At 42.2% G+C, this 15,562-nt stretch overlaps 1 protein-coding gene across 1 annotated transcript in view; it reads left to right on the top strand.

Moving 5' to 3' along the window:
- Positions 1–15,562, top strand: part of LYPLA1 (lysophospholipase 1) — a 462,012-nt gene that overhangs the window by 270,227 nt on the left and 176,223 nt on the right. Inside the window, exon 5 of the mRNA XM_078687306.1 lies at positions 13,376–13,446. Coding sequence (XP_078543432.1) covers positions 13,376–13,446 — 71 coding nt within the window. The remainder of the gene's footprint in view (positions 1–13,375; positions 13,447–15,562) is intronic.

Genomic DNA, 15,562 nt, shown 5'->3' with positions numbered 1-15,562 from the left:
AAACAATTCTGTTGGTTAGCCCAGGGGTACAAAAACAGCCCAGGGGTATTCTCAGCGAGAGTAACAGAATTACTACAACTATATGATGATGAAGCATTATCTTATGTCGATGACATTTACTTAACAGATGATGACTTGGAGACTCACTTGAAAAGAGTGAACACCATAATACTTGGTTTCGCTGCAGAGGGTTACAAATTCAACTTTAAAAAGTCCAGAATTGCCCATCTGACGGTCCTATTCTTAGGATATGAGTTATCAAGTGAAGGCAAAAGCCTGGCAGACAATTTCCTAGAGAAATGTGCCGTAATCCAAGCTCCTAAAACACTAAAAAACCTACAGTCAATTCTAGGCTTCCTAAATTTCGGAAGAACATACATTGCAAATTACGCAGAAAGGGTCAAACCCCTTTATGACCTAATTAAACCAGACTTTAAAAAATCCAGTTGGACTCAAAAACACACAGAAATTTTGAGATCCTTACAAACAGACATGCTAATTAAAACAAAATTAGAAACACGTGATAACACACGCAATCTTGTGATTCGAGTCATCCCAGGGAGATGCGGATTCACATACCTGACCTCTAATGAGGGAGAAAAGGTACCAATTGCATTCAAATCACACTTGTACACAAAAGCTGAACAGAGATTCAGCAACAAAGAAAAAATTGTTCAAGCAGTTCAAACCGCAATAGCTAGAGAAAAAGACATAGCTGACGGTAGACATATCACAGTCAGAACAGCTGAATCAGCCTTTGAGGCATTAACAACACCGTGTAATTTACCATCAACAACATTGGATCCAGAATGGTTACAATGGGTAAATTCTATCACAACGGACAAAGTATACTACTTCTTTGATCCAGAACTAGAAGAAATGGAAAATCTAGAATATAAAAAAACATATCCTCTGCCAATCGACATTCTGCCTCTACGACATTACGCCTGTGTAATCTATACAGACGGACATGCTCAACCCTCCGTTTGGGGAGAACATGCATACAACCCCACATGTGAGATTACAAAAGAAGTGTGGCGCGGAGGTAAACTAAGACCTCTATTAACAAAATCACACTCAGTAGAAACTAATTCAGAAAAACAAACTGAAATAATAGCTTTGAAAATGGCGCTAGATAATGCGGATCGCGAATTCCCGACACTTATAGTGTCAGATTCATATTACTGCGTCAAATCATACAACAAGGATTTGCAGACATGGATTCAAAACGGTTACAAAGATGACACAGATGCACCAATAAAGCAGAAACAGCTCTGGGAACAAATAGCTCTTTTACAAAAAGAACTACCGAAGACTCACGTGACACACTCACTGAGTCACCAGCGTGATGGCGTTCACGTTGTAGGGAATTCATTGGCTGAAACAGCCGCAGCGGCAGCCACTCAATCGGCTCCCGTAGTTCGAAAAAAGCGTACATTAAAATACATTGACGGTGAAACATTCCTGGCGGTGAAAACGTCATCAAAAGGCGACTGCTCAGCACTACCGATCAACTATCCACTCAATTATACATACATAATCGATGCAAACTCCGTCCCTTTTGCTCGAATCCCTGGAGTGGGGGATAGAGTGATTCCAAACATGGACAGGAGAAACTTGTTAATCGCAGACGCACACATGGGCGAGGGTCTCAGACACCTTAAATTAAAAGATTCTCTGGAAGAATTACAATCACGGTACTGGTGGCCAGGCATGAGCCTGCACTACACCATGTTTGTAAAAAACTGCCCAAACTGCAACAGAGATCGCAGTGGGGAGAGAAGCAGTTTAATACCTCGTCGTATCAAGGCAGATAATATTACCAGCAAAAAGAATGGCTTGCGATTAACATATACAGGCTAGTTTCCACTTATAAGGTAGATCACCAGCACTCGGCTGACGTCCGGACTATTATACAAGATTTACGAGTCTAAATGGCATATACGCTAAGAGCATGTTACGTTTGACCATTGTTTCCAATCAGGCACACCAGCCTGGGGGTAAAGATGGCCAAATGAGCACAGTCCAGCGGGAATCTTCTCACTTCCTTCCTGAGGGTACGGGATGGTGTAAAGAAAAAACCAAGGCAGAAAGCAATCTATAATAGAAAGGATATTAGGTTCGGGAGCTGGGTGGGTCAAACATCTAATAAGTGTCCAACGTAGTCTAAATAACTTGCCAAGAAATTCTCTGAAGGGATTCAGTCCGTACGAATTATTATTTGGAACTAGAATGATTATCTCTGACCTTGATAGTCAGACTTCAGTGGTTAAAGAAAAAACCTTTGATGTCAAAGACCGTTTGGCTATTTTGCAGGACTTAAACAAAACAAGAAAAGACCTGAGCAACATACAGTTGAAACAACAGCCAACAACCACTGAAGAATCACCACCTGTCCCAGCAAGACCTGTCTGGATTCCAAAAGTCGGGGATCTAGTCAGGGAGAAGATCGCGGTAAAGAAGGAATTTGGGCCTTCTTACAGAACAGCAGTTCCTGTCTTGTCTGTCAACGGGACAAGATCAGTTGTACTACCGCCACTTGCTGGAAAAAAGGAGAACCGAGTTGTATCCATCGACCTGGTAAAACCACAACATGTGGCCGATAACAAACAGTAGGCCAAGTGGACTCCCAATAAGTAGCAGAACACCAAGGTTTGCTACCAGTACAGAGGTCCTATCAAAGAGGCTCATCACATTCGAAACGCCTACAGAAGAACAAGAAGGACTATGCAACAATGCAATAGAACTCAGACCTCTGAAAACCCAAATAAAAACATTTAGCAGAGACACACCAATCTACACTGAAGTACCAAGTGAAAATGCAAAAAACAAAAATCCTGAACCAATTGGAACAATTGACAGAACTGCATCCGGTTACTTCATCAACTTCGATGATTCCTCTGACGGCTTCAGTGAATCAAAGACACAGCCATCATCAAAATCCTTTAAAGACAAAGCTAAGGAACTTTTGAAACAACTGAAAGAAACATATCTGATTTCTCCATGGATTGAATTTTGGGTGGGTTTTGGTGCATTTATCCTCATACTTTGGCTCATCATGGTATTTACTTTGGGACGCTTCGTTGAGGGAAAATATGCTAAAATGGACACAGCAAGTCAGAACATCAACTTGGTCCTCAAACCACACACATCTTCACACGTCGAGAAAAGAGATCTTTCTCCAGAACTTTCTTCAGCCAACTTCACAGCCAATCCGATACCTGGTGGGGTAGCCTGGGACAACACTGACTATGAAATTTATGGTCCGGTCGAGATCCTGAAATATCCACACCAAATCAAGATCTCCTTGAGTGACTTTGTAAAACCAAACTCATTTACTGATGATTGGGACTTCGAAAGCATTAACAATATGATGTCTGATTTAGTAATGTCTGCTAAATTTACAAAACATGATTATTTGCAAGGTTCTACAAATTATGATAGTATGTATTGCTATAACCATTATGGTAACCATTTTTTACATAAATCTGCACAACCTAGAAATGTTTTAAATTATAATCAATGGGAACATTGTGCTACACCTCCAAAAGGGAGCTCAAGAACCGTTTATGACAAATATTCATACTTTCAAGGTTTTAACACAAGTAATGCTGAAACATTTTATTTTAAATTATCAAACAAGACAGGGATGAAAACCATGATAACCAACACAAAATTGATTTACTCGGACTCATTCTTTGAACAAATGAATACTTTTGGATTTGATTATTGGGACAAAAATGTTGATTTGAAAAGTGTTTGGGGTACTAAAGAATGGCAAGTACAGGGTTTAGAAGCTTTGTTTAGAGCCTGCATGATCCCAGAACAAATGATATTTTTAAATGACACTGTTCAACAAACCACCTGTCTTGGCTTAGCCAAAATCAAAGATTTAAATAAACCGTCTATTCCAAAGCCAACAATGTTTAGCAATAGCTCTGATACAGATGAAGAGATAGACGTAAACATTATATTAAACCAAAACAGAACACATCCTGATTGGAAACAGTGGTTGATCTGGCCCACAGATACTAATAACTGTCAAGACAGATTCCTGAACAAAACACAGGGGTTCAAAATGACCAGGCCAGACCCTAGATATCCCCAAAGACATCACCCAGGGATAATTACCACCTACAGTGTGGGCAAATTATGCCTTCAATGGCTACAAACTTCCACACTGCCTGAAATTAAGCAACACCTAACTTTACTTACTGATGGTGCTGACTTGCGTGATTTCATTCTGGGACCACGCAAACAGCGTCAAAAGCGTTTCATAGCAGCCTCTGTATATGCAGCATACAATGAGGCCTGGAAGGTTACTCAAATTGAGACAGCAGAGAGAATACGGGAAATTGACCGTATTAATTTGGAAAAATCACTTTCTGTAGTGGACAATGGGTTAATGACTCTGTCCTCCAGAATTTTTTCATTGGACAGCATTGTGTCTTCAGCAATCGATATATTATCGCAAGACTTACTGTTATTACAACATGGTCAGTCACAATTGCGTTCTATTGTACAGCTTGGCTGGACGTTACAAAATCTGCGTTCAGGCTATGTGCCTTGGCGTTTAATCAACACAACGTCACTATTCCAAATCTTTAACCTTACTGATAGACAAATCGGTATGGCGCAAAAGGGTGCTGATTATACAATCTTGAGCATTGAAAAACTAGAAAGATTACCAATGACAATGTCAGAACGACCTGTCAGTGAATGGATAATCCACGGAATCATAAATATTCCAATCTCAACCTTCAGGTTTCAATACTGCCAAAAATATATACAGGCTGGCATGTACGAGAAATTGGGTAAAGGGTACCTTAAAACAACTTGGAACCTACCCTATTCACATGCATGTGTCAGTAATAAAGGACAGAAAGTGTTTCTTAGTGGCAACAATTGTGCTATGTCACTAAGCGGCACGCTTCTGTGTAACGGTATTAGTTTGCACGGAGCCTGTGAAGGGAATTCATACAACCTTTCATGTCACCAGCAAGGCGCACCTGCAACTGAAATAGAACCATTCTTTCAAAGACTCTATAATGGGAGTTACATTCCTATTGTAGACCGCAGATGTTGTAGTCTTATGCCCGGGACTCCTTATCTAGTCACTACGACGGCCAAGGTCAAGTGCTGTGGACGCTTATTGTTTCCGAGCTCCTTTCCAGACAGGGAGGCAAGGGCATGGCCCAATTTGAAAATTACTTCTATTCGAATAGATACTTTAAGCAGAATGAAAACAGTGCTTCTACAGACGCCTACAAGGCTCACGTCATCAAAAGAAACGTATGATCTACAAGTCGCAAGGACGACTGCAGAGATACATACATTATTATCAACTAATTCCCCCGTACATTTCGCGGAAATCCTGAGCGAAATCTTAAATATTTCTGATACCAATGGGATCTCAGGGGTATTTAAGACAGTATTTTCGATGGCATTAACACCATTCAAAGCCATACTGGGTATTTTTCCAGATTTCGTCCATTCGATTTTTGGCGGACTTCCCTTGATCCTGGGACTAATTGCAGGAATCCTATTCCTAGTCCTTATTTTTCGTTATGGCAACCCATGTCACAGATCAAACTCTCGCGACAATGGAAGATACGATCCTAGCCATTGGATACCGGGACCGGATATCAAAAATCCTGGGACTCTCCCGGCTTAGAGACCTGAACATGACTTGGTTTCTATCATTTCGACCAATGTGGCAAAGGTGTGTTTTACCTGTACTAAGGTGTCTGCTATGCGGAGAAGAATGCGTGTTAGACACCTGTCTGACACTACAATCGGATGCGCCAGTGGATGCAGATACACTGTTGGTTCCTACCAAGGTTCACGCTTTGTGCTGCCCTCAAAGGCTGCCAATCCTGATGACGGCATTCCTGGAATCTTCACCACTACGATTGAAGAGTAGTGAAGTTCAAGATGAAAGCAGCATCGAACAGGTACGACCTTCTGTCAGTGATGCAAATCAGAATATCAATGGAGACAATCATGCGCATGAATGCATGGTTACACCTATTTCCGACTTAGAGGAACTTTCCCATGAAGCTGTTGACAGTTTTTTCGAAAGCCTGAATGATATGATGTTCTCTCCAGAACAGAAATAGAGACTTTTGAGTAAACTCGCACACGGCGTTCCCTGAATTCGGCCTTCAACTTTAAAAATAAAGTCACATGAACAATTTCGCTCCAGTTCACGGACAGCAATTTTTTCAGCAAGCCCCTAAAATATTTTTTCATATATTTTTTCCGGGACACTGATCTTCTGCTTAAAGTAAGAAACTATTCCTAGAGAACTAAGATTTCTATTTTTAGATACTTTATTTAGACTTTAGCTGCCCGCTGGTATATTCACAAATATTTTATTATGTGATGAAATGGTCTCGAACTTTCTTTCTTTCTGTATAGCCATATTAAGAGCCATTTCATGTGTATTTCTCAAATACCAAATAAGCGATAATGTATACAAATGCGTGATTACTTTAGCATTATTATACAGCTTAAGTGCATACAATATATATGACTGCAATTTTTCAGTATATTTGAAAATTTCAAAATGCATTTATGTATTTTGGGGTGGTAAGGTATACACTATTCTCTATAGTATGTTTTACTATGTTATACTATGCATAGATTAGTAGATATGACCATAGTTAGCGTGGAGTGGGTGTCGTGTATTCCTATAGGTTCTGAATCGATCCCCCTATTCCTGACCCTATTCTGGTTAAACTAACTATCAAGTTAACTAACAGTCAGCCCATGAGGCAAGACAAGCCCCCATGATGCAGATACCGTTATCTGACGCAGTCACACTACGGCACAGGAACGTGCTATCTGATTAGGTCATAACGCTTGAGATCTAATTAGACAAGCGACATTCCTCCAGCCCCTGATAAGGCATACGACGTTCTCATAACAAATCAAACCTATGACAACCTGGGAAAAACCCTGCGGCCATTGTTTTGATTTCACAGAGAACTTTAGTAAAGAATGTGCTAACGAGCAAGTCGTATGACATCTTTATTGACGTACCTATGTCCATCCTTACGTCAATACCGGCACCTTTAAGGTATAAATATTGCCGATCTTGCCCTATGCAAACACACGCGTGGTGACGAGACGGAGCAGCCATACTTGCCGAAGCCGAGAGCAGAAGCAGACCCCGCAGGCAGCAGCCCCGCCTTCCTGACGCGCTGAGAGACGCGCTGCTATCTCAAGCCGAGAGACCCAGCACCGGCGTTTTCGGGCAGCCCTCGCAGGCAGCCTGGAATATCGAGAGCAGAGAAAGAGATACCATTCCTCATTCATCCTAACTTCCAGGTACAGAACTGAATAACCCCTCACAGAGAATTCTTTAGTTATTCACTTGGCAAAAACAAACTTAACTTAAACTGTAACTTTCTATTCCCGCCCACGTATTAGGCTTAGGTCAGGTACACGGGGTAGGCGTATTTAGAAACACCAGTTGAGTACGTTTAGTCAAATGTATATGTGTATGTAAATATATTTTAATCATTTTAAACATCATATGGCTCAGAAACCATATCAATGTTTTTACAGTATTATTTTATACTATTGCTTTTAATGTATGCACTTTACTTAACTATAAGTATTGCAATAATATCGATCCATTTCTCATGTATGAGAAAAGAGACTGATCAATAAATAACACCTTTTTATTGAACACGCCCGTCTCTCTTCCTTTTCTCTACATTCTGATGAGACTAAGAATGCACGTACTGACTGAGTAAAATAATTGCCTTGTGCTCACACGACTCTCGAGATTGACTCTTGATTAGGGGAGAGCAAAGTTGTCATGTTCTATGGTTGTCAGAAACTAAATCCCTTCTTGTCTAATCAGGGGAGGTAATTCTTTCCTGAACATTCGAGAACGTTTCTAGCGAACTCTGAGCTTAGCTGGCAAACCCAAAAATTAAGTCTAGTATCGACAGTAGTAGACCTAGTTAACGTCTGGTGTAGGCCTTTACTGCTGTAGGTATTATTCCAATGCGCAGAGCCTATTGGGAAAATAGGAACTACACTACAGGGCCTTACCTCTGTTCATGTGCTCCTGAGCTGAAGGTCTGGGGAGGGCTAAGTAGGTTAGTAATAGCAGGGGCTTTGCTGCTTTTCAGGTGCTCCTGTGCTGGAGGGCTGGAATAATTTTGTGACAGAAAGGGGCCTTGCTATTTTTTTTAGTTGCTCAGCATGTAGGCCATTGTCACTTTGGCCCTGTGTCCTGTGCAAGAACAGTATCCTCCCACTTTCATTCCTTGTCTGTGCAAATGGTGTTTCATGAAAGGGCACGCCCCTTGAATGTGGGCCACGCCCCTTAAATATGGGCCACACCTCTTGAATGTGGGCCACTTTTTTCGTCAGTGCCCGGGCCGAATTGTGATCCCAATCCGACCCTGGTCCTGCACCCTAAAATCCGCTCCTCTCCGCTTTAAACTCGTCTGCTTACCGTCTCCCCCACCACTCGCCCCAGCCATGCCCTACAAACGCCTGATTTCTCTTTAATTACATTTCCCACCTCCCCTTCCCAGTGTCATGCTAATCATCACGCAGTTGGCGCAGCTGCCCAGATTAAATTAGGACCGAAATAATCCTTCGTAATTCTATTTTTCACATGACGGCAGAAATTCCATCTTTGAGCATGAAGGGTGAGGGGGGGAAGGGGAAAGAGCTGGGCCAAGAAAAGATTTGGTTGGTATCGACAAAACAAACAAAAAAACCTTTGCGGAAAATTACTGCCTAAATATTTGCTTTTTCAATTGAGTCCCATTCAGATCTTTCCTTCATCCTGCCATTTGCGTTCACTCCACACCAAGCCGCGGCACACTTAACGTGATTAGCGTTATTAGGGGGGGAAGTGTGGCAGGGCAAAGGGGAGGGCTCACCATGTCAATAACGTTTGAGCCTGCTCACGCGTCATATTGGACGCATTGATGGTGATGCTTTGTATAGAAGGCATATAGTAAAAGTCCACAGGGGACCCTCAGTGGCAGGCTTTTGAGTTACGGTGAATCCCTGGGCAGCCTGCAGACCGTCACAGTTTTTAATTTTTTTTATTTCAACATATTTTTATTGATTTTTTTTGTACATACCCACCCTCGCTCACCCTCACCCTCGCTCACCCTCACCCTCGCTCACCCTCGCTCACCCTCACCCCTGCTCACCCTCACCCCCCCTCACCCCCCCTCACCCTCACGCACCCTCACTCAATCTCACACCCTCACACCCCCTCTCACACCCTCACACACCCTTACCCTCACCCCCCCTCACCCTCACACCCCCTCACCCGCACACACCCTCACCCTCACACACCCTCACTCACTCTCACCCTCCCAACCCTCACCCTCACACACCATCACACCCTCACCCTCATACCCCATCACACCCCATCACACCCCATCACACCCCATCACACCCCATCACACCCCATCACACCCCATCACTCACCCTCGCTCACCCTCGCTCACCCTCGCTCACCCTCGCTCACCCTCGCTCACCCTCGCTCACCCTCGCTCACCCTCGCTCACCCTCGCTCACCCTCGCTCACCCTCGCTCACCCTCGCTCACCCTCGCTCACCCTCGCTCACCCTCGCTCACCCTCGCTCACCCTCGCTCACCCTCGCTCACCCTCGCTCACCCTCGCTCACCCTCGCTCACCCTCGCTCACCCTCGCTCACCCTCGCTCACCCTCGCTCACCCTCATACACCCTCATCAGCATAGCATAACAAAACATAGCATGGCATAACAAAAAAAGCATAGGATACACAACCTCACAACCCTCTCACCCTCACCCTTGCTCTAACACACTCACCCTCACTCACCCACCCACCCTCACCCCCTCACTCACTCACCCTCACTCACCCACACCCACCCACCCTCACTCACTCACTCACCCACACCCACCCACCCTCACTCACTCACCCACCCTCACCCACCCACCCTCACTCACCCTCACCAGCATAGCATAACAAAACATAGCATAACAAAACAAAGCATAGGATAGGAAAACATAGCATAGCATAACAAAGCATAGCATAACAAAACACAACAAAACATACCATAGCATAACAAAACATAGCATAACAAAACAAAGCATAGCAAAACAAAACATAGAATAGTATAACAAAACATAGCAAAACACAACATAGCATAACAAAGCATAGCATAACAAAGCATAGCATAACAAAACATAGCAAAACAAAACATAGCAAAACAAAACATAGTAAAACACAACAAACCATAGCATACATAACAAAATATAGCATAGCATAACAAAACACAACATAGCATAGCATAACAAAACAAAGCTTAGCATAGCATAACAAAACATAGCATAACAAAACATAGCATAACAAAGCATAGCATAACAAAACATAGCATACCAAAACAAAATATAGAATAGTATAACAAAGCATAGTATAGCAAAACATAGCAAAACAAAACATAGAAAAACATAGCAAAATACAACAAACCATAGCATACATAACAAAGCATAGCATAGCATAACACAACACAACACAGCATAGCATAGCATAACAAAACACAACATAGCATAGCATAACAAAACAAAGCTTAGCATAGCATAACAAAACGTAGCATAACAAAACATAGCATAACAAAACATAGCATACCAAAACAAAACATAGCATAACAAAGCATAGCATAACAAAGCATAGCATAACAAAACATAGCAAAACAAAACATAGCAAAACATAACAAATCATAGCATACGTAACAAAACATAGCAAAACAAAACATAGCAAAACACAACAAACCATAGCATACATAACAAACCATAGCATACATAACAAAACACAACAAAGCATAGCATAGCATAACAAAACATAGCATAGCATAACATAGCATAGCATAGCAAAGCATAGCATAGCATAACAAAACATAGCATAGCATAACAAAACAGCATAGCATAACAAAACATAGGATAGCAAAACAAAACATAGCATAGCATACAGCATCACTCAGCACCACCACAGCATCACTCTGTGGCACCACAACATCACTGAGCTCCACCACAGCATCAATCTGTGCAACCATTCAACAACAACTGGTTCAAATATGTTATCTCAATGTTTCAAGCTTTATTACAAATGTAACAAAAAGATGTTAATATTTGACATGTTCTTGGATTTTCGTCACAATAAAATACACTGAACATAATCTTCACAAATGTTATTTACAAAAGTTTTTTATTTAAGTATTAATTATTAAAAAAAAATAAAAACCATTGTTATTTGTAATATCAAAACATGTAAGTCACGTAAATACAACACATATTGCATTACAAATGCTATAGGTGTCACATTTGCGAAAGTTATAACTATTGGCATGGTAAATGACAAAGCTATTAATTTCGCTATTTTCAAAAACAAAACCTAAATAAAAAATGTCATTTACAATACCAATAGCTCAAACTTTCCTAATACGAGACCTATTGCATTGCAAATGCTTGTTAATACTTGGAAGGGCCCTAAACAGCTGATATGACAGGGTACATGGTATTTAAGTAGTAGGATATGTCTACTTATATTTTGCATACCCTAGCAGTGAAAACTCCAAAGTAATTTTGCACTGTGGAAAGGCTAGCCTCCCTTAAACTAACACTGGGTTACCCTATTACATTTAATAAGTGATAACTTCATTTTGGGAACAGCTAGAAAAATATTTCTTCCACTCATTTGAATTTTAATTTAAAATCCTCTTTAATGGTAATGCCAGATTTGCAATTGCCATTTCAAAAATGCCACTTTTAGAAAGTTTGCATTTTCCTGCCTAAGCCAAGTGTGCCTTTCTATGGAACTTCAAAGGGTAGCCTGCCGGCTGTACCTTGCCCCTTCCTAACTTCAGAAGATGTCTACCTTGTCACTGGAAAATGCAGGCCATACCTGAGAAGAACTGACCATAACCAGTTTTAGGGTTAGATAAACAGCTGCTGAGTCTGCTGTGGAGTATAACAATGGCAACCCTTAAACCTCTTAGCATAATTCTGCTGTACCGTGAGAATATTTAAAAGGATTGCCCTGCTTTCTGAAGAAGGAAGACTGGACCTGCTTGCCTTGAACCCAGAATCCTAGAAGTGACTCAGAGTCAGTTGACTGATGTCCTGTTTGAGCTACAGTGACAGAGCAAGCTTCGATAGGCCTCTCCTGCTTTCCAACTGACCAGACAAATTCGACCTGACTGGGTGCACTCTGCTGGTCTCTTTTGGAGTGGGTTCCGACACCTTCAACCCTACCCAAGTGCTGCCCTAAGGTTCTTGACCCTTGGCTAGAGTCAGCGTGTACTGCTTCCTTCTCAGCGGAAGATTTCAGCAGATTCGATGCAGCATGGCGTGGGATGATGCAGGGTATCTTTGCACTAGAATATTCTTGCGCATGAGACTGTCCTCTTGACACAAAGATTTTATGCTATCTCCTTTGCAACAACTTATATCATGATACTCAATCTCTTGCTGTGACTTTCATGGTCTGTTCTGTGCCCAATAAAGTATTTTGAAATAAAAAATTGAAATTGAGTACTGCATAACGGAATAATTACTTTACGCACTGCCTCTAAGTTAAGCCGGCCTCATTTTTGTGCCAAGCTACCAGAGGGTTAAGCACAGGTTTTTAGAGACTTTTGGGGTTCTCCCTGACAAGGATCGCCACCCCTGTCACTGTCAGTTAATACCCAGTTTCTTACAGAAACCAACAGTAAAAACCTGCCCACCTGACCATAACACAAGCTCAAAAACTGCTAAAAAAAACAACAAAAAACAGCCCACTCTCTGGCCGGTCCGGCCCGCCTGCCTATCGGCCACTGCCTGATTGCCCTACAGTCCAGGCTAACCCTGCAAAGAGATGCACACTTATTCCTACTTTCCCAAGTGAACCACTTTTTCTCCATTTTATTGGTTTTCAAGAATCAAATTTGCTTTCTGTAGAATATCAGATCTTCATCTCTCCCTAAAACGTTGTGATTCTTGTTTGTTCTAGTGTTTTGTATGTGCATCTACCTTCAGACTGGCTAATAAACGTGCTGCTTCTCTTGTTGAGCTGCAAAAGAACAATTACATTGCCCAAGAGGGCCAGTAGAGCTGTTGTGCTGGCCTGTAACTCCCATGACATAAATTTAGCAGCGAAATCCTCCCCTTCCTAGCGCAGGGCTCCGAAGGAACGACGGTATCTTAGAAACTGAAATGTTTAGCCTTCGTGAATTTTAATTTGAATGTATTAGTGATCAGTGTCTTGCGCCTTTCGATCCCCCATGTTGACATTGCTCTCTGTGAAATTCACGGTCGTAGGTTCTGTACTTATCTCGGTCTTAAAATATATATTTTTTTTCTTCAAGGTTTGATATTTACGGACTGTCACCAGATGCACAAGAAGACTACAACGGAATCAAGCAAGCATCAGCTAACGGTAGGTTTTAAAAGCGGCATATTTGAAGCCTGGTTTATAGCAATATGTTTGGTTTAATGTATTTTATATCTTCATTAAACTCCAAGAAAGCAGTTGCATCCTATTACACCAGTGCCTTTCATCAAATCAGCTAATAAGCAGTTCAATAAAACAGTCTAATAAGTCAAATTCTCGTTAAAACTCCTCAGTCACATAATATACATATCCATATTTCATCTCGGCTTGCTGGCATGCCCTACTAGGACGTCTTCCAAAGACACGCCTAACGCCTACCAAGGCAGCCTTCCACTCTGCAGCCGGCCTCCTATCAGCCACAGAGAAATTCAGTCATGTCATTCCAGTTCTGGCTGCCTTGAAAGTGGATGCTGTGTATATAGATAACAGCTTACATTATATAATAAGCATTGGCAAAGCCAATCCGTCTCGGCAATGCAGAGCTGTTGGCTTTGTGAATGTGTTTCAGCATTGCATGGCCAGATGGTAAGTGTACCCCAGGCAGATGCAGCACCCAAGCGCCGGCATACATGAACAAGGCATCACAAATTAAATTTACCTTTTGATAGAGAGCAAAACACAATATGTAATGTGGCAGCTGCCAAAATTGCCAAGTAAAATAACAATACTCTTTTTGTTCACCTCTCAAGAACAGAAGATACCGTCTGCCTTAGTGCAATTCATAAATGTGACTTTCATGATACGTTCACTTGCTTGCTGCAGGTGCTCTATCCACTGAGCTATCCGACTGGATAGAAGTATCATGGCCAACAATCAAAATGCATAGATCATTGTATGCATAGATTTAAATTCAGGAATCCTTTATTAAATCTATTCCCTCTTCCTAATACATGGTGTTTTGTGGGTCACTGGTGTGTCTATCTGGTTTGACATAAATCTGGTATAGTCTGACCATACCTCCCTTCCAGTCCTTAAATTGGATTTACCACGACCAAGGGCAGCTGAAACGAAGCGCTCACATGACCTTGCAAGACAATGGAGACCATGGAATGTATTGCTGATGTACTGTGCGGTATCGCTGATGTACTGTTCGGTATTGCTGATGTACTGTGCGTTGTATTCTAAAATACAAAATGCTTACTATACAGATGCACTCCAGCACCTATGAGTGCAGTTGGTGGCAAGGGACGCTTTACCATGACCATCCAGTGAATTGAATCAAACCCTTCCTGCAGCCTGTTTTATTAGTAACCAGCAAGCCTGTTATGACGTGTTGCAGTTTTTTAAAAACTATCTCAGGGGTGGGGTGAAATTGAGTGAGTGAAGGTGTTGAATGGGTAAAGGATCAGCGAACTGGGGTAAAGAGGGTTTTATTGACCGTAACAGACGTTTCCTCCTTGTTTCCAGTCTTTCAGGGGTATATGGGGTAGTATCGGCCTTGTGGATAGGGCTCCGTTCTCTCCTGGTCTCTCTTCTTATCTGCTCCCTCCTTGTCTGGCAGCGGGTACCCAGGGGCTCCGTGTCCATGCGGGAGGAAACATAAAGAAAGAAAGCTGGGGTAAAGCGTTGGTTCTTTTATACTCTAAGTGAAAGGAAGGGTTGTGAAGGAACACCAGACCGCATGTGAAACACTTCTATCTGGATTCAGTTTGCGAAGTGCTCAAGTGAAGGTGCCAAAGATACCCACCAAGAAAACAAGAGAAAAAAAAGAACGCAGCTTCAAGAGCTACGGGGGTGCGCTATTCCGCCTCCCGATCCACTCCGTGAAGCATTTGCGTAGCTGTAAAAGCCACGCTTCTCCAGGAGCGTGGCTGGGCGACTTGCGGGGTAAGAAAAAATGCAGGGTAGGGCAGAGCAATTTCACAATGGTCGGAGAAGCACAGGGTAAGCAGACCCAGGGGTGTGGGATGGAGAAGGTGGGAGATGGGAGGAGGGTGATTGGGGGATGGGACAATAAACAGGATAAAAACAAGCCTGTTTACAGAAAAAGCGTGCCGCTCTGAGCGAGTAAATCCACAACCGCTCCTGAGGGGGCTCTTAAAGAAAAAAGAAGTTCCTTAAATGGTCATTAAATGGGAGGAGTTCATTGATAATCTTAATTGGGCCCTATTCCAGGGGAGAGCTAAATGCAGGAAGAGGCGTACCATGGACAAATGAGGAG

This window comes from Lissotriton helveticus, chromosome 4_1, assembly GCF_964261635.1.
Source record: "Lissotriton helveticus chromosome 4_1, aLisHel1.1, whole genome shotgun sequence".
NCBI classification, from domain to species: domain Eukaryota; kingdom Metazoa; phylum Chordata; class Amphibia; order Caudata; family Salamandridae; genus Lissotriton; species Lissotriton helveticus.
Note: the sequence above shows the minus strand (reverse complement) of the source record. Positions and strands in the feature narration are given on the sequence as shown.